Genomic DNA, 18,665 nt, shown 5'->3' with positions numbered 1-18,665 from the left:
ACGGCCGCGGCGCGGATTACGGCCCGTCTTCCGGTCGGCCCCGCGCGCAAGTTCATTGGCGGCTGAGCGCGGCGGGGCGGGGCGCCCGGGGCCCGTGACCCTGCGCGCGGGCCGCCGTGGCTGCGCGGGGTCCCGGCCGCTGCCTCTGTGCCGGCGCCATGCGCCGGGCGCAGGCGGTTGTCGCCGTCGCATGGCTGGGCGTCCCCGCGCTCCGCAACCGCACGTCCCGAGCCTTGGGAAGTCCATCGGCGAAGGGCGGTCCAGCTGGTGCTGCGGTTTAGGGCGCCCCGTGGCCCCAGGACGGGCGGCGTCCGGGACTCCGGGGGTCGGGGCGCCGCAGCCCTGCCCTCCAGCTGCGCCCAGGCGTCAGAACGGGCGGCGAGCAACCTGGAGGAAATCGCGCACTGGCGGGTAGGTTGGAACGCGCCCCTGACAGCCCGCTGCAGCCGGGGATCCCACGTCCGGTCAGCCGGGCAGCTCGCGTCTGTGACAGCGCGCTTAGTGAGTTTCCAGGGAGCGAAAGGGCCTTAATTTTAAGGACCACATTTTATTTTGAGCTTGACCCCTCTTTTTGTTGTTGACACCTGTTTGGTAAAGTGGCGATGTTTGAAGACAGGTCTGCCTTTTAAATGTCTTCAGGTGGCATTCGGAAGCCCTCATTCAGTCTTCCGTCCACAGTGTTGGGCCACTGTGTCTGGGGCACCTGGGATGTGATGATACACAAACGCCACACGGTCCCTGCCATCACAGGTCTTACAGTCTATTGACAGGGACTGGTCTCATTAGCGAAGAACGGTGGAAGGAGTGGCCAAGGAATTTGAGCTCAGCTAGTGAGGCTTCCTGGGGGAGGAGCTGGGGGTGAGAGAGGAAGGGTGAGGAAGAGCTGACCAGGCGAAGGCGGTGGGTGGGGAGAGGTCCCTCTCTAGAGGGACGGGGACATCACGGACAGGCCTGTGGTGGGAGAGGCATGTGCCAAATTGTGTTCACATGTTGGAGTCCTAGCTCCCAGGACGTCAGAGGTGACCTCGTTTAGAGACAGGGTCTTTATGGAGAGGGTAAAGTAAAAACAAGGTCATCAGGACGAGCCCTGCCCCAGTAGGACTGGTGTCCCGGGAGGGGGAAGTTTGGAGTGGACACAGCACACGGGAGAGCACCGCGGGAACATGGGGACGGTGGTCTCCAGGCCAAGGACAAGACCTGGGCCAAACGCCCTCACACCCCCAGGAGGAACCAGCCCTGCTGACACCTTCATCTCAGACCGCAGGCTTCCAGAACCGTGAGGAAGTAAACTGGGAATTCCAGTTGCCACAGGCTGTTCAGATGTGGGAGAGGGCAAACCCCGATGAGCAGGTCTGGAGCGGGTGAGCGGGCAGTAAGATGGCAGACGCAAACTCGCCGCTGTCCTGGTCTGCGCCCAGGCCTCGCTGGAGAAGGGGAACGTGTCAGCTGTCTAAATCCGGGTTGGAGTTTTAATTATTTCATAGCAGTGGACACGTATAGTGACTGAGATGACTCTGGGTTTCTGTCTTAACTGTAGACCGTGAAATCTCTCCGTGTGAGCCAGAAGGTGACAAGCTGTCAAATGTACTCCTGAGCGTGGAGGAAGACTTCCTCTGCTGAATAAGTGTTCAGAAGCCAGAGAGAGGTATGGAAAGAGTGACTTCTAAGTCTATTCCGGGTTCATTGTTCTGTGTCCCGGTGATCTGGAGTATGAAGTCTGTCATCTAAACAGCAATAAACCAATTTTAGCAAATAACACTCGGTTGACTCATTAATTCGTCCAACAAACATCCGCGGGACTTGTGGCGTTCCCGGACACTGTCCGCGGTGCTGGAACACGGCGGTGAGTCAAAGCAAACGCACTTCCTTCTGGGACTGATGGGCGGGCGGGGCAGCTAATTAAGTGTCGAGCAAACGGATGCAGTTGTGGCATGAGTGACCCCGCGCTCAGGGCCGGCTTCTCGGGGCTCCGAGGACTGAGGTTCTGGGAGCGGGTTGTGGCCGCAAGGGGAGGAGGTGGGGTGTGTGCAGGGCCCTTGGCTGCCGGGGCTGGCTCTGGACTTGGCTTTTGGGAAGGCTGTGTGGAAGGGGGTGGCGAAGCGGCGTAAGCCGGGAAAGGGAGGCGGGAGCGGAGGCCGCGGCTCCGCCAGGGGCGGAGGAGGCGGCTCCGATTTCGTCTGGAGTGCCCATGGGGACGTGGGCAGATCGGAGTCATTTCGTCACTAGCGCTGCCAACTGGGCCTGAGAGGGAGGAGATGCGGAAGGCCCAGGGTTCTAACTGGGCTGGCTGGACAGATGGTGCCTTCGTAGAGACGGAAGGTGTGGGGCGGCCGGCTCTGTAGGGGACTCTGCCTGGTGGGAGCACGTTGACCTCGAGGTGGGTCCCAGCCATCAGACAGCGTAACCTTTTGCCCCAGGACTCAGTGGCTTCAATAGTGGCACTTACGAAGTTGGGTTCTGTGGGTCCGGATATTGACTGAATTCGGTGAAGGGTGGGACTCGCTGAAGGCTGGGGCTGGACACACCTGGACGCTGGTCGCTCCCATGTCCAGCTGTCACCGGGAGCTGCAGCGCTTCTCCAGGCGGCCAGTTTGGGCATCCTCACAAGATAGGCAGGTTCTAAAGGCAAGTGACCCGAGAGTGAGGAACGTGGGCAGACAGTGCCGCCGTTTCAGTCCGGTCTGAAAAAACACGCGCTTCACCTCCTCCACCGGTGTCACGTGCCCGCCTGGGGACCAAGGAGACAGACGCGTGAGCGTGGGAGGGAAGCTGTCCCGTGCGCCTGGCCGCGGGCGAGCTGCTTGGGCTGTCAGGCTCTGCGGGGGAGCACGCGGCCTGGGAGGGAGGACGGGGGTGGCGGAGAGTCCCCAGGTGGGGGTGAGGGGCTCGGTGCAGCGTCTGGTGTGCACGCCTCCCCCGTGTACCTGTTTCCAGTGTGGCTCCCCCGCCACTAGACTGTCCCCCAGTCTGGAGAATGGCTTACTCTGGAGCGAACCAGTGACCCTGAGGCATGAAGCCCCCCCGTTTGCTCTCACTTCTGGGGTATCTGGAGGGTTCTGGTAGGACCTGGACGTCCCTCTCCGCCTTCTTACAGTCCAGCCTTGACCATTCCATCTGCGGCTGACAGTCCTGCGTCCACACGTCGTCAGGGTCTTCTCCAGGACTCCCTGTCCTCGGGGGTTTCGGCCTTTAAAAGCGTAATCCCTTTGTTGTGGTTTCAGTGTGATTCAGGGGGAGACTGAAAATAATGCGTGTTTTGAATTCCCCACCTTTACTAGGAAGGTTTAAAAATTCTGCGTGAAGCGATTATTTTTGAATGGGCGATAGATGCATAAGGTAGGCAGGGGCGCCCGGGGTCACCGTAGGGGGCAAGTCTCCCCCCCTCGCTTCCCCTCCCTCCATGCAGCTCCCTCCCAGAGGCACCCTCTGTCACTGGTGTCTTCCGGACCTTTCCAGAGAGAGTCCACGCCTTAAGGGACACACACTGGTTTGTACTCTGGGCTCTTATTTGGCGCCCGCCGTGTAGGTTCATGCCACGGATTTTCCCATTTAATGTGCGCGGAGATCGTTACTATTAGTTCACGCAGAGCTGCCGTGGCCTTTCAGCTGCATGATAGTCCATCACCTGGCTGTGCCATTAAACATTTCATCAGACCCCTGTTGATGGATATTTGGTCCCCCCCAAACTTTTATCATGCATTTTTGTGCACTTTAATATTTTTTGTGCAGAGAAATGCATGAATAAGAATGGTCACTGCAGTACTAATAAGTTTAATCAAATTATTGATAAACACAGCAACACGAAATTGCTAGAACAGATACGTGTGTTTAAATGTTAGAGTTTTTCCAAATTGGTTTCCACAGAGGCCAGGGTACCCCGCACCGACAGCACACGAGCGAGCCCATTTCCCACGCCCCTGCCAAAACCACCTAATATTGCAGACTTTGGACTTTTTGCTGACCGGCTAGGTAAGAAATAGTATCTCTGTGTAGTTTTATTTTGCACTGTTTTTATTTTGAGTGGAGTTGGGTCTCTTCATGCTAAGGAAGTTAGTCCTTTGTACGTGTATTATAAATATATTTGTTTTGTTTGCCTTTCAAATTTAATGCAGAAAATTTTCTTTTTTTTTGTAGTTGAATGTGTTGATTTTTATATTTATTGCTCCTGGATTTTTGTACTATGCATAGGAAGGTGGCCTCTGCCCCAAGATTATAGAATAGTTTAACTTTTATTTTATAGTTTCCACTTTTGTGTTTGCATCTTTGATGCACTTCAAACTTATCTGTGTAAAGAGTAACGTAGAGGTCCAGCTTAACTTTTTTCCTGGTTAGCTTTTTAGTTCTTTCCAAACTATCGAATTATTGGTTTTTTCTCTGATGTACGGTGCCACTTTCATCACAGGAAAAATTCCTACAAGTATCTGGGTTTATTTATGGACTCTTCGTTCTGATCCCTTAATGTTTGTTCGTTGGTGTGCCAGGTTTGTAATAGTTCTTTTATCCTTATAATGGCTTTTTGTGTAGGTGCCACTCAATACGACCTGCTTCCTGCTGCTGTAGTCAGCTCGGGGCCGCTGCAGCGGAATTACTCAGATAGACAACGGACATTTATCTCTCACAGTCTGGAGGCTGGAAGCCCAGGGTCAAGGCCATGGCAGGTCTGGTGTCTGATGGGGCCACTTCCTGGTCCAGAGCTGGCATCCCCTTGCTGTGTCACCATGTGGCAGGAGGGACAAGGGAGCTCCCTGGCGTCTCTTTTATAAAGACACCAACCTCACTCACGAGGGTCCCACCCCACGACCTAATCACCCCCAAAGCCCCACCTCCCAGTGCCATCGTGCTGGTTCCACGTGGGAGTTTGGGGGGGACACCACCAGCCGGTAGCACCCCTGCAGCTAGCCCCTTAACTTGCACCAACCCAGACGTAAAGGTGAGCCTCTGTTCCTTGATTCCCTGTGATTTATTATCAACAACTGCCAAGGGAGCCACCACGAACGCAGTGGTTTGGAACCCCACACACTGGCTCTCGCCCCGTGTCCACGGGTCAGGGGTCCAGGCGCAGCTCATCGGCTAGTGAAGGGGATGCTCTGGGCCCTGCCGCGTGCTCACCTGCGGCTGGGCTGGGAGCATCTGATTCTAAGTGCCCGTGAGCGCCCCGATTTCTTGCCGGCTACTGCTGGGGCACACCCCAAAACCATACCGTGGAATGCCTAAATCAGACTTCGACGTCTGTGGCTAAATTCGTGTGAACTCTCTCATCCCGGCCCTGTGCAGTGAAGATTCATGAAGATCCAGAAGCTGAGCGGTCTGCAGAGAACGCAGCTTTTAAAGTCCTTGGGCGAACTTCTCACGGATGCTGTTCCCCTGAGCACCCCTCTCCTCTGCTCCCCTGTGGCCTCGCCTGCTGCCTCCTGCGGGCCCAGCACTGGCAGCTCCTGAGCTCCCTGGGAGATGACTGGGCTGAGGGTGATAATTAGTTCCTCACTGGGTCCTTCCCGCCCCTCGGGGCCCCCTGTCAGCTGCAGTTGGGCATAATGTCCGCTTGGGTTTGGGCTTGAATAGCCTCTACCAGTTGCTGTCTCAGCGAGGCCTCGGTGAGGTCAGCCAGCCATCACCGAGCCGAGGACGCTGTGCGTGGCCCGAGGCACTGGTTGGGGACCGTCAAATCCATACCTGGTCTGCTCAGACCACATGCTCAGCCTCTGCAGGGGCCATGTGCCCACACGGCCATCTTCCTGTCTGCCCCCAGGAGACATCTGTGTGTGTAGCAAACGCGAACGAGACAAACGCCATCCGTGCCTGGGGGAGAGCAGGCGCCGGCCCCTCACGGACGCACGCAGCAGCCGATGGGCGCTGTGGACACACACAGGGCGCACGGGCCACCCAGAGGTGCCCGGCCTCGTCCGGAGGCGTGTGTGCCGCGGGGAATAGCCTACAGGGTGACATTCACGTGCTTCTTGGCTGGTGAATCGGAGTTGAGGAAAGAATGTGAATTTGAAGGTGGATCCTTGCAAGGCTTGGTCACCCAAGTTCCAGGGGTAATGTGAGGACCCCCAGAACTGGGAAAGTGAACCTCTTCTGCCCGGCAGAGGACAGGGTGGAGCGCATAGGGCGGGCCCCTCCCGGGCCCCTCCCCACGTTGGAGGGACACTTAGTTTACTGGACTTTTGAGTGGACAACACGAGCCCTGGCTGCACGTTTCAGGAGGGAGATGGTGCTGGCAGGACACCCCATAAAGGCGCCCTCGACCCCGCTGTGTATGCCAGCACTGGGGTGCACATGGGTTCACAGTCCAGCCGTGAGGGACGTTCCTGCCATCCTCATGTACGAGCTCTGGCCACCGACTGTCCAGCCAGCTCCCTTGGCTGACCCTGGGCCCCAACACCAGCCCGCCCCCGGTCGTGCAGTTTCATGGGGTTGTCTGGGGCCGTGCGTGTGCGTCGGGTCAGCATCCAGTATCCACTTGGTCTGTTATGAAAAGCGAAACACCGACTGTAGACAACGAAGGCGTTTACTACGGAACACGATACGGGGGGCGGGGGGTCCAGCCCTAGGCTGAGCTCGGGCGCCCCTGGACCTGACCCTGGTCCCTCTCCCTGTGACGCCCTGCTCTGGGGGCCTCTGGGTGTTGGTTTCATCCTCGGGGTTGAGCAGGGAGCAAGCAGGAGATTTTAGAAGCATTTTCCCTTCGCTCACGCCATGTAGGGAGCAGCAAGAGAAATGAGGGGCTTGTCTGTGGGCCGAGGCGGCTGGGGCCCTCTCCCGGACTGCCCCTGGGGTGAGCTGGGGGAGGCAGTTCTTCCGGGGGGCCACTGAAGTAGATACCTGAGTGGCCCGTAAGGGTCAGAGATGGTAGGCTGGCAGGGTCTACCACCTTCGTGATGGGAAGATGGGTGCAGAATGAGTCACAGCTGAGACAGGCCAAGGGACCAAGCATGGGGGGAGCTTGGCGCACCCGGCCAGCTGCCAGCCCCCTGAGCCTGAGAGGTCCTTGTCTTGTAAGGACACTGTGTGGGGGGCCCTCTGCCAGGGTGAAGCGCCGGCAGAACGAGGGTGTGGGGGACGCTGGGGACCCCACGGCATGGCAGTCTTCCCAGGAACAGTGCGTGGGGGTGGTCCCCACACGAGACCCCTAGAGCGCCCCAGGAAAGTCCTGAGAGCAGAAGCCAGGCCTGGAGTGTCTGTCCCCCGGAGTCCCTCTGGTGAGGCTGGCCCCTTTTCTGGAGGGGCCAGAAGTGATGGGAGGAGGGGGGGGAGGGGAGGAAGGTGGTCTGTGGCAGTCCGGGCAGCCTGAGCTTGGGAACAGCCAAAGGCTTAAGCTGGTGGCGGGCCGAAGTTTCGATTCAGATAAGACTGGACCGGAATGCCCGAAAGGGCCCTCTTGCAATAGGTGCGAGCAGCACGGGACCGAGGCCGCCCACCTGTGGATGGCGCCAGGAGGCAGAAAGGCTCCCTGCGTTTGTCCACTTGAGTGCAGTCTGTCCCTTCCCCTTCACCCTGGCAGGGAGAAGCAGGCTGGGCTGGGCCAGGCTGACGTGCCCATGGGATGGGTGAGCAGGGACAGGTGAGTGGGAGAGGCGACCACGGACAGGTGCGTGTGGATAGGGGAGCAGGTGTCTTCCGCTTCAAGGCCTGGGCTCCCCGTCCTCCTCCTGGTGTTTGGGCTGGTCTGGGGACCCCCAACAGCCTGACATGACGTTTCTGCCACCGCGTTGGCAGAATGGGGACAAAAGGAAGGTAAGAACAATTCCCTTTTCTACCAGCCCTCACCGAGAAAGGGACATCAGCTCGCCTGGCCTGGGCTGGCTTGGGCGGCTTCTGGCCCTGAACTGGAGGTGGACCCTGCAGGATGGGTGCATTGTACTGTGGGGACATGAAAATGTGACGCCCCAGGTGTGAGCAGTCGGTCCTGGCTGTAGCTTTCAGGCCCCATGGGCTGCCCCAGCCAGGTGGGCCACCACAGGGCCTGCAGTGGGGGCGGGTAAGGCGGCCTGGGCGAGGGGGTGTAGGGTGGTGGTCCTGGCCTGGCCCGCGGATCTGTGGGCCTGTCCGCCAACGCCAGCCTGTCCAGGCTCCTGGTGTGTCCCTTGGATGCCAAGAGGGAAATGGGGGGATGGGCGTCAGCCGAGGCTGGGGAGGGAGGGGAACACGGGTATTAGGGGTGCTGTCTGGGGAGGGGAGAGGCCGGGTCTTGGGGGAGACGTGGGGGAGCCGAGGAGAGGCAGATCTGGTAGGGGTTGATAGGTGGAGTATATGGCGGTATCCGTCAGGAGGTCGAGGCTGGCGGCAGGCGATGTGCGCGCGATGGAGGATATGCCGCGTCTGCAGCATTCCAGCACGCAGGCGGATCTGCCTGCTTGTCTGTAACGCCTGTATTGTCCCTGTCCCCAGGTCCCAGGTGAGAAATGTCTCATCCCTGGGTTATGAGATCCAGGAGATAATATGGTCCAGGTCATAACCTGGCTGTCCTCCCAGCCGACAGTAGCAGGAGTTCCTGCCCGCGGCGTGCCGCGTGTGGCTCTCTGCCGAGGCTTCGGCAGTGGCCGGTTGGCGGTCACGGCGCGCAGGGGGCGCCGGCGCCGGGTTCTCTGCCTGTCATTGTGACTTAGTTGGAAGCAGGGGCTGAGAACGCGGCCTGTCATTGTTCTCCGGGTTCTGTCCTTCCAGAAGGACCCCCGTGGGGTTTCAGTGTTTCCTTTTCCAGAGAAGCGGCCCCACCCCCACCCCACCCCGCCCCCACCCTGCGCCCGCGGGGACAGCTCCATCCCTGGTCCCCTGAGACCTCTCAGCGCCCTCTGGCTGGGCCGGTGGCGGGGACTACATTTGCCTTTCAGGGGGTCACCCGTCCTTGGGAGGGATGGGCACAGGGGGACCACATGGCGGGTGGCCACTCAGGGCCCACTGCACTCCCATAGGCGCTCCCTCAGAGAAAAGGGGGTTCTCAAACTCGAGCACCATGCTGGGGCCCCCTCTGTACCCACAAGGACCTGTCAGAGGTGAGGCTTTTGTGGGTCGTTGTTAACTCAGCCGGGTCTTTGACAAGTGCGGGATATAGCCCCGGACCACATAGCTCTGTCACAGTGGCCACCGGGCTTGGTCACAGCCATAAGCCTCGAGGCAGGGAAGAGGGGGGTGTTCACAGACGCGGGCTCCCCTGGCAGCCGGGCTGAGGCCCTGTGGTTTGCGTTTCCCCGCAGGAAGCAGGAAGCTGGTCACCATGGCCGCCCCCTCCTGCCTGGACGACGCCGAGGGCCTGAAGGGCTGCGAGCTGTACGTCCAGAAGCACGGCGTTCAGCAGGTGCTCAAGGACTGCGTCGTCCACCTGTGCGTGGCCAAGCCGGAGCGCCCCATGCGGTTCCTGCGGGAGCACTTCGAGAAGCTGGAGGAGGTCAGTGCTTCCGCCTGACTTCCCTCGGCAGGTGCACTGGGCCAAGCCCCCTGTCTCACGCCTCCACCCTGTTGCTCGGGAGCACATCGGGTGTCCCCAAGAGTGTCATCCTGTGGCTTTTTCCCGGGCAGGCAGGGGAGCTGAGCACTGACCTCGCCAGGTGCGTCCAGGGACTGTCCCGGGGCACAGAAGCCCGCCTTCTTCCCTGGTGGGTCAGTATTCTGAGGTCTCATGGGCTGTGACGCTCACGTGTGGGACTCACCGGTGGCTTTCACCTCTAGGACGAGGTGGGAGGGGGCCCAGGTGCAGCTGGCGCTGGCGTTTGGGGTAAGAGAATAGCGAAGCCATGTGGCGTGGGCTGTTTGACTTCGGACCCCGTGCCCTGGGACACGGAGGCCCCCTGTGGTGGCAGCGCCCCGTGGATGTGTGCAGGGGTGGGGAAAGCACATGCCTGACCCCTCTTCTGCAGAGAGAGACCCTGCACCCCTCCTCAGCGGGTGGCCTATCTTAGCACCCCCCCCCACCCCAGCTTCACCTCTGCAGGACGGGCTGGAGAGCGGGGCTGGGGCGTGAGCTGCTGGTCATTTGTCCTGCTTTCTGTCACCCCAGAGTGGCTCCTTCCTCCCACACTCCGGCTCGCCAGCCTGAACCCTCTCTGGGAGCCACCGCATGTTCCTCCTCTTGGCCCTTCGTTATGACTTAGCTGTCCCCGTCTCTCGTGGGGACTGAATGGACCCAGTTTAGGCTCAGCCCGTTTTTCGGCCCGGTCGCCAGGGATCCCTAACCCAGCAGGAGGAAGTTAGTCCTTCCCTTTAAAGCAGTCCATTCAAAAACGTTTTAGTAACGCGTACCTTTTAAAGAAAATTTGGAAAGTTCTGGAATAGGGAAAAATGAACATCATCTGGAAAGAAGCAGGGTTGGACGGAAGAATTAAGAGCCTGCTTTGTTCGCGTAGGCCTCAGCCATCGAGGCGGCTGTGCGTTGGGGGCTTGTGGGCAGGCCGGGCGAGGACAGCGGTTTGGGAAGCTGATCCACCCTACTTGCCCTGAGAGGCGGTTCGTCATCTGCCTGTGGCAGGTCAGGACCGAGGTCCGGAAGGGGCGGCGCCTGTGCCCAGCCCGGGGAGGTAGAAGACCCCATTCTCAGCCTTGGTTCTAAATCGAGCACTTCCTGTCACCTAACGGTGCGGGAGTGACGTGCGCCCTTGTTCCCTAAGTAAGTCGCGGTCACCGTGGTACCACGTCGGTCCCGGCGGGGAATGAAGGACCCCGAACGGCCGCCTGAGCAGCGGGAACCCATCGTCTCCGGGGCGGAGGCTGACGCCCGAGGTCTCCGCGTCATCGCAGGGCTGCCCCTCCCGCGGGCTCGGGGAGGAGCTGGCCCAGGCCTGTCCCCTCGCTGCTGTGGCCCTGCACCCTCCTGGGCTGGTCGACGCGTCGCCCCACCTCTGCCTTCGTCACACGGCGTTTGCCTTTCTATAAAGACACGGTCGTACTGGATTGGGGCCACCCTGCTGACCTCGTCTTAACGCGATGCGGTCGTCTGCAGACTCCCTCCAAATACGGCCGCGTGCTGAGGCGCTGGGGGCTGGGACTCCAACAGGCTTGTTTTGGGGACACAGCTCAGCCCCCGCAGTGGCCTTCCCAGGCGAGGGCGGGGGTTGTACGAAGACCTGCGCTGACGGCAGCTGCCGCTCGTGGATGCGTGACACGTCTGGGCATGGAGGAAAGCCCGCAGCCATGACAGGTGGCTTCTGATGCTCTTTTCCGTAATAGCCAATACGTACAGGCTTTGGGGTGATGGTGCAAATTCTCTGAAACTGCATGCACGCTTCTGTCGGTGGGTGCTTTTTATGGGGAGGAAAATCCTTAGTTTGCGGTGGGTTCTCGAATGGCTTAAGATCCCCAAATATGAGGAGCCTGAGTCCTACAACCTCGTGTCTGTCTTGTTCCTGCTACGATTGCCTGACCAGTGGCCGCCGTGGCGTGTTTGTTATCAGGGCCAGTACGTGCTGTTTCCTGTGGGAGGCTGGAGCAGGGGCTTGGCCCAGTGGACGGGCGGGGAGCCGTGGGCGGAAGCTTGTGTCGCAGGCAGGAAGCGCGTCCGGAGGCCTTGCTAGCCACCGGCAGGGCGAGGCGGGGCCGCCGTGCAGACCGGCGGGATGGCCAGCTCTCGGGGTGCTGCCCGGGCCTGGGTGAGTGAGTCCTTCGTCCTGGGCCGTCTGAGGAGGTCCAGCTCCTCCGGGTGGAGACTCAGGGGTGAGCGTTCCTCTTGGCACTGGGGATGCTGTGGGACCCGCCGTGCCAGAGCCGTCACCCTTCATCGGCGAATTTGAAATGCCAGAGGAGAGGCCACTGGTGAACGTACACCGTCACCGGTCCCCGTGTCCCCGCCCTGCATTTCCCCGAGGGCTTTTCTCGCTTTGCAGCATACACGCACGGATGCAGGCGTGCGTGATTTTAGTCTATGTTCGTCTTTCGTTTGGTTTTTCTTGTCAGCGGCCGTATTTCACTGTGGTCAGATAGACGTAACGTGAAGCTTACTGTTTCAGCCGCTTCGAAGTGTCCATTTCAGTAGCGCTGGCGTGTCCACGTCACTCAGCATCCCGTTAGTGGCTTTTTTATAGCCTCTGGTGGCCACGAAATACTCCATCCCGTGGATGTGCCACAGTTTTTACTTTCTTTCCGTTGCTTTGTGTTTGACGGCTTTCAGGCTCTTTTTTCTCAGAAAATACCTTTCTGGCGAGGAAAGGATTTAATAGGAAAACGGCTGGACGTGACGTACCGTCGTGCGCGTGGGTGCAAGTTCTTCGTCGGGTGTGTGATTCCCGGTGCCTTCCTCCAGCCTGGACCACGTCTTCTCGTTCCCGTCCGGTGCCAGTCGCGTGGCGGAAGGTGACTTTTAAGCCCCGCTTCGCGGAACGTTTTTAATAGACGGCGCTTTTGCGTTTAAGATGGTGCGTGCTGGACCGTGGGCGCGCCTCTGTCCTGATTGGCTGGCCACACGTCGGCGGGGCCGTCTGGACGTGCTGGTCGGTGCAGGCCTGCGTGCGGCGGCCGTGTCCTTCAGCGGCCGTTGGCGTCGGGGACGTACCTTCCGACTTCGTCCTTGTTCAGAACTGTTCTGTCTACTCTAGTTCCTTTGCTTTTCCCGGGATAGTTTAGACTGATCCTGGTGATATTGGCCAAAAAAATCCTCTTGGGATTTTATTCATTTATTTATTTATTTAGGCAACTCTTGGTTGACCTCACAGATCTCAAGGACCTTGTCAGCTTACAATCCCTCATTTCTTTAATTTTTACGCCTGTGGGACCCGGTCTTCCCAGGCGGTCTCCCATGCAAGTCCTCACCGGGCCCGGCCCTGCTTAGCTTCCGAGATCAGACGGGCTCGGGCTTGTTCAGGGCGGCGTGGCCGGAGACCGTCTGGGGATTTTGACTGGGCTGACACCGAAGACGTAGGTTGGTCTGGAGAGCACGGATACCGTGACATGCTGACCCTTCCGATGAGGGAATCGGCTGCTTCTCCGTGTTATTTCGGTCCTCGATTTCTTTCCTCAGCGAAAGAAAAGCTTTTGTTGCTTTTGCTTCGTGGCCCCGTCACGAATGCTGTTAACACGCTCGTGTTCTGCTGTTTATTCTGCTCCGAGGGGCACTGTGTTTCTAAAGTTCATCGTCTTTACTTTTTAGAGCAGTTTTAGGTGGACAGAAAAATAGAGCATGAAGTAGAGAGAGGCCCCGTAACGCCCCGTCCTCCCGCGCGGTGTCCCTGTCACTGACTTTGCATTAACGCGGTGTAGTTGCTGCAGCCGATGACAAAGCGTTTCCATTAACTGGAGTCTGTAGTTTGTATTAGGGTTCATGTGTCCTACAGTTCCACGGGTTTTGACACAGACGTGGTGTCACGCACTTGTCGTTAGGTATCGTGTAGGTCGGTTCTGCTGCCCTGGAAGCCCCCCGTGCTCTGCCTGGTCGTCCCCTCCGCTCCTTCCAAGTCCTGGCACCCCGATCTTTCTCTGCCCCCGAGTTTCGCCTTTCCCAGAATGCTGTCTGTAGTACGCGTAGCCTTTAAGGGTGGCTTCCTTCGCTTAGTAACGTGCCTTTAAAGTTCTTTGTGTGTTTTTATGGCTCGCTAGATCACTTTTGAAAAATCCCCGCGTGCTATTCCGTCATGTGGATCGGAGGACCGCGGGTCCGTCTGTGGGCTTGCCGGCCCGCTGGCGGTGTGGCAGCTAGGCCGGGGGCAGGGCGTCCCCTTGGCATAGGGCTCCTGCCGCTTGGACCTGCTGGCAAGCTGGCGATACCCTTCATGCCACTTTCTCTCCTGCCTCCTCCCTCAGGGGCCCCCGCCGTCCAGGCACACCGGCCCTCGCCCCTCTGACTCCTGGGACTGGCCGGACTGTGCCCGGGTCGCTGTGTGGGCCCCACTGCTCCGGGATGTCTACTGGTCCCTCCTCAGGCAGAGCAGTGCAAAGGCCACCAGGCACTTCCAGGACAGGAGGAGTCTGTCGACTTTCCTACGTTCATGTTTATTTCCAGAATGATTTTCCAACCAGTATCAATAACGGAAAGTAGTTTAAAGCAGCCCCCGCCCGCCGAGCACCATCCAGATGGGCTGCCCTCCCCTCCCCTGCCCTCCGTGCTTGGGATTTCAGTGTGAGCGCGGACCTGTGTCCCCCCCGGGGCAGAGAGTGCCCACGTGGTGTCCCTGCAGCTGTCACCCAGCCGCTCACCAGCCGTCTGTGGCTCAGCGCTCAGCCTGTCCCCGCTCACTCAGCGACACAGCAGGTGTCTTTGTGCTGAGAGCCGAGCTGCATGGATCTATCCAGACCCCCGTCTCCAGCTCAAAGCCAAAGAAAGAGCAGCTGTTCCTACGTTGGATAGGAGCGTTTCAATGCGATGAGACACAGCTGGCTGAAGGCGACGGAGAGCGATTAAAGCATTTTTCAAAAAGGGGCTTAAAGCTTTCAGGAATTACCGAATCGTAGGAAGAAAGATGGATCCCACAAAACCTTAGAAAATAAAAGTACAGAGAAGGACAAAGAACCGACACGTCCCCCGTCTCTCGGGACTGCCCGCACTTACATTTCCCTGGAGCTGTCTTCGGTGACCGTCTCTCCCTCCCTGTCCTGTCCCGCACATGTCATGCGGTTTAGAACCCTCCGTGTGTGCTTTTTGGCACGGTTGGCTGTTTTTCCGAGACGTCGTAGGTCTGCAGAATACCCGAGCAGAGTGCGCAGAGTTCCCTACGCCCCGTGCCCCTACCCCCGTGAACGTCGCGCATAGGTGTGGGACGTCGCTCAAACCAACAGACACACCTGGCACATCACTGTCACCTAAAGTCCACGGTGTCCCTGAGGGTAGCGCTGGGTGCTGTGCATCCTGTGGGTTTGGACGGACGTGCAATGACACGTACCCCCTACTGTCACATCACACAGAGCCATTTCACTGCCCTAAATGTCCTCTGTGCTCTGCCTGTTCGTCCCTCCGCTCCCTGATCCCATGATCATTTCACCGTCCCCAGAGCTGTGTCTTTTCCTGAATGTCACACGCTTGGAACCATACACTGTGTTGCCTTCTCAGATCGGTTTCTTTCACTTAATAACAAGCATCTGAGGTCCCCCTGTGTCTTTTCAGGACTCGATGGCTCATCTCTCTTTATCACTAATAGTCCGTCATCTGGACGGACCACGGTTTGTCCTCCCGAAGGACAGTCACCCGCTGGACGAAGGGCATCCCGGCTGCCTCCGAGCTCTGGCGATCACGAATAAAGCCGACAGAACAGCCGTGTGCAGGTTGTTGTGTGGACAGAAGTTCTCACATCTTTGGGGTAAAATACCAAGGAACGTGGCTACTGGATCGTGTGGCAAGACTAAGTTTAGTTTTGTCAGAAACCGCCAAGCCGTCTTCCCCCGCGGCTGCACCACGTCGCGTCCCCACCAGTCTCGCCGGCACTGGGTGTCATCAGGGTCCGGATTTTGGCCGTTCGGAGAGGTCCGTAGTGGTGTCTCGTTGTTGCTTTAGTTTGCATTTTCCTGATGGCCTGCGACACGGAGCATTTTTCGGACGCTCATTTGCCATCTTGTTTGTGTATCTTCTTCGGTGAGGGGTCTGGTCAGGCCTTTGGCCGGTTTTCCTGTTGGATTTGTTTTCTTACTGTTGAGTTTCAGGGATTTTGGACGTTTTGCATAGAGGTCCTTTATCAGCTACGTTTTGCAAACGTTTCTCTCAGTCTGCAGGTTGTCTTTCCATTCTCTTCGCTGTTTATAATTCTGAACCCTGCTTTTCGTTATTATTATTATTATTTTTTTGATTTATAAACAACAGAAATTTATTTCTCACAGTTCTGATGGCTGGGAAGTTAAGAATGAGGTGCAGGCAGATGCATCGTCGTGCGAATTTTTACTTCCCGGTTCATAGACAGCTGTGTCCTCACATGACTGAAGAAAGGACAAGGGAGCTTCCTACGGGTTTTTTTTTTTTTTAATAACATATTTTTTTAAATTACAATTTAAAAATATTGTAATATGTTTAATATATATATTTAATAATTAAATACGTTTTTTAAGTCTAATAGTTGGTAGTCTAAATTTATTTTTCCTAGAGAATGTCATCTGGAACATCTTACTCATTTAATCATTTGTTTATTTGTTTTCTTGTGGTGACATTGGTTAACGAAATCCAATGAGTTTCAGCTGTGCACTTTAACGGTAAGGCGTATATATGTTGGCACTGTGTTCGGTTTTTTAAGCCTAATTTTCCGTGATCATTCACGTACCGTGAGTGTGATTGGAAACGTGGCTTCATGGGGCAGGGGTATTTCCTTACAGAGATGCTTCCAAATCAATGGATGCACTTTCTTATCGTTGCCAGTTAGATGAAAAAAAAAAATGTTTAAACACCGCAGAGAACATTCTGGTACGGGTGTCTTTTGACACCTCTCATTCTCTCCTAGGGTGCATTTTAAGAACTAGAGTGTGGGACTCAGAGGTACCCACTGATCAGCAACGGCACTTGCTCTCCAGAAAGCCTTCGTTCATTCAAGCAGTCAACGAGTATTAATTGAACACCTACTACGCACCAGGTGCTGTCCCAGATGCTGAGCAGGGAGCACCTCGGGAGGTGGGTGTTCCAGCCACAGCGCCCGGTGCACGTGTGGCACCCACACGCCCCCACTGCATGAGCCAGCGGGGCTATCGCTGGTGAGGGGCCGGGGGTGGGGACACCCCCTCTGTCTCATGTCATCGCTGAGCTTGGTTTTCTTTTTTGGTCCCTTCGAGTACGATCAGGGAACACAGGAAATCGTAGAAGGTGTGTGAATCAGGATTTTAGAATTTTAGAATCGAGCGTATGCAGCGGGACATGTGTAAACGGGACCCAGAATGGGTTAAAATCTTTTTCTTTCTCAATACCCACATTCTTTCAGTGCAGTGTTCAAATAGTATATGACTGAATTGTACACTTGAAACCTACGTAATTTTATTAACCGATGTCATCTTGATAAACTTAATAAAAAAACCCCACATTCTTTGACTGTAATCCAGTTAAAAAGTTAAAAAGCGTTATTTAAAAAAAAAAAAGTGTGAGCCAGGCTCTCCATGTTTGGGAACCTATAGTGAGCGTTTGTATTACTTACCAGTTAAAGGTCGTCACAGTAAAGAATTATTAAATACTTCGACTTGAGTGACAAAGCATTCCATGTCAAAATCTATAGGATGCAGCAAAATGGGTAGTTAGAGGAGGTGAGAGATGAATGTGCTGTGCGCCTTGGTGTCCTGGGCACCGCAGCGAATCACACGGATCGGATGGCTTAAAACAACAGAAATGTGTCGTCTCACGAAGCCCAAGGGCAGGGCTGTGTCAGGGTGGTCCCTTCTGCAGCTCCGACGGAGGATCGGCATCTGGGTGGTGGCCGCATCACCCCGACATCCACCTCCACTGTCGCGTGGCGTCCTACCTGTGTGTCCGTCCACATCCTCCTCCTCTCGTGAGGACACCCGTCATTGGCTTCGCCCTGGACGACCTCGTCAGTGGGACTACCTCTGCCAGGACCCCGTTTCCAGGTACTTAGCCCCGTCCAGTGTGCAACCTGAGAAGTCAGAAACAGGAACGGAGCAAGGAAAGCAAAACCAAGGAAGAGTCATGAAGATCAAAGCGGGAGTTAACGAAACGGAGGTTTTAAAAATAGTGGTAGACACCAAAACCTGAGAGGCGAACGGGACAGGCATCTGGGGGAGAGGCCGCAAACGCGCCTCACCCCAGGTCAGTGAGAAGGGGGCGTTTCCGAGCACCGGGTGCTGGGGAGGTGGCGAGGGGTCCCCCAGATTCACCTCTTCTCATCTGTCAGCTCAGAAGACACCTCCTCCAGGAGGCCCTCCTTGACTCTTCCCTCCCACGGTTGGCCTAGGAGCCCCCCTCGCTTGCACAGCCCCTCGTACCCAGTTCTGCGGTGATTGGTGCTCACCCCAGCATCTGCTGTTAGAGCGAAGCCCCCGTCACGAGAGAATAGGCTTTTGCTCTGTTGCGCTCTCTGTGGGAGGCCTGGTCGGCAGGAGGCGCTCGAAGCCACTGAAGCTGTGTTTTTCTCTCCGCCCTGCGGCTGAGTGGCTGTGCCCTGGGCATGCCCATTGCCCTTCCCGCCCCGGTTCCCCGCCTTGGAGGCGGGGGCGACCGCCCCTGCCTTCCTCTCAGAGATGCTGCAGAGGAGGCCTGAGGTTCCTGGCCAGGGCTGGCGACTGTCCACCCCTCTGGAGGCCACAGATCCTCGCTTCCCACAGCTCCCCCTGGACCGAGATGTTCGCAGAGGGGCCACCAGCAAGTGGTCCTCAGCAGTGCAGACACCCGCTCCTGGGGTCCTTGCCACACCGGGGCCCTGGGCCGCCTCCTGCCTGCAGGGTGAGCCACTGTCGGCCCTGACCGCTGTGTCTCGATTGATGGCACAGGAGACGGTTTCCATAAAAGAGGGTCTCTCAGTGACAGGCCCCCAATGTCGAATAAAGTTAACGCACAGACATGCACGTTTCCGGCGCGTGTCGTCCTTGTCTCTCTCCCAGTGCTGGGGACGAAGATGAAAGAGTGCTCCTGGCAGCGGGAAAGGTCTGTGCCTTTCAGAGAGTGCGAGATGACCCGTTGTCATGGTAACGGAAGAGTGGCGAGGCGGAGGGGAGTCCTGGACCAACCCGCTGGGCCTGGTGTCTGCGAGCTGGTCGGCGGGGACACCCCTCCCGCCTCCCATCGCCGCCGCCACTGTCACCACCACCACCGCCACCACCGCCACCAC

General features: G+C 57.5%; 1 protein-coding gene across 3 annotated transcripts in view; it reads left to right on the top strand.

Annotated features, from left to right (window-relative positions):
* Positions 1-91: 91 nt before the first annotated feature.
* Positions 92-18,665, top strand: part of PRKAR1B (protein kinase cAMP-dependent type I regulatory subunit beta) — a 77,203-nt gene continuing 58,629 nt past the window's right edge. The window contains exons 1-3 of one of the 3 annotated variants that reach the window (XM_039879092.1): positions 92-411; positions 1,538-1,645; positions 9,198-9,388. In XM_039879092.1, coding sequence (XP_039735026.1) covers positions 9,218-9,388 — 171 coding nt within the window. In that variant the 5' untranslated portion in view covers positions 92-411; positions 1,538-1,645; positions 9,198-9,217. Of the gene's footprint in view, positions 412-1,537; positions 1,844-9,197; positions 9,389-10,642; positions 11,583-18,665 lie in introns of those variants that run through there. The other 2 variants (XM_039879087.1, XM_039879094.1) reach the window with 2 other exon arrangements.

Source organism: Pteropus medius, unplaced genomic scaffold (genome assembly GCF_902729225.1).
Source record: "Pteropus medius unplaced genomic scaffold, Ma_sr-lr_union100, whole genome shotgun sequence".
Lineage (NCBI taxonomy): Eukaryota > Metazoa > Chordata > Mammalia > Chiroptera > Pteropodidae > Pteropus > Pteropus medius.
The sequence above is the reverse complement of the archived record's forward strand: the minus strand, read 5'-3'. Positions and strand labels throughout refer to the sequence as shown.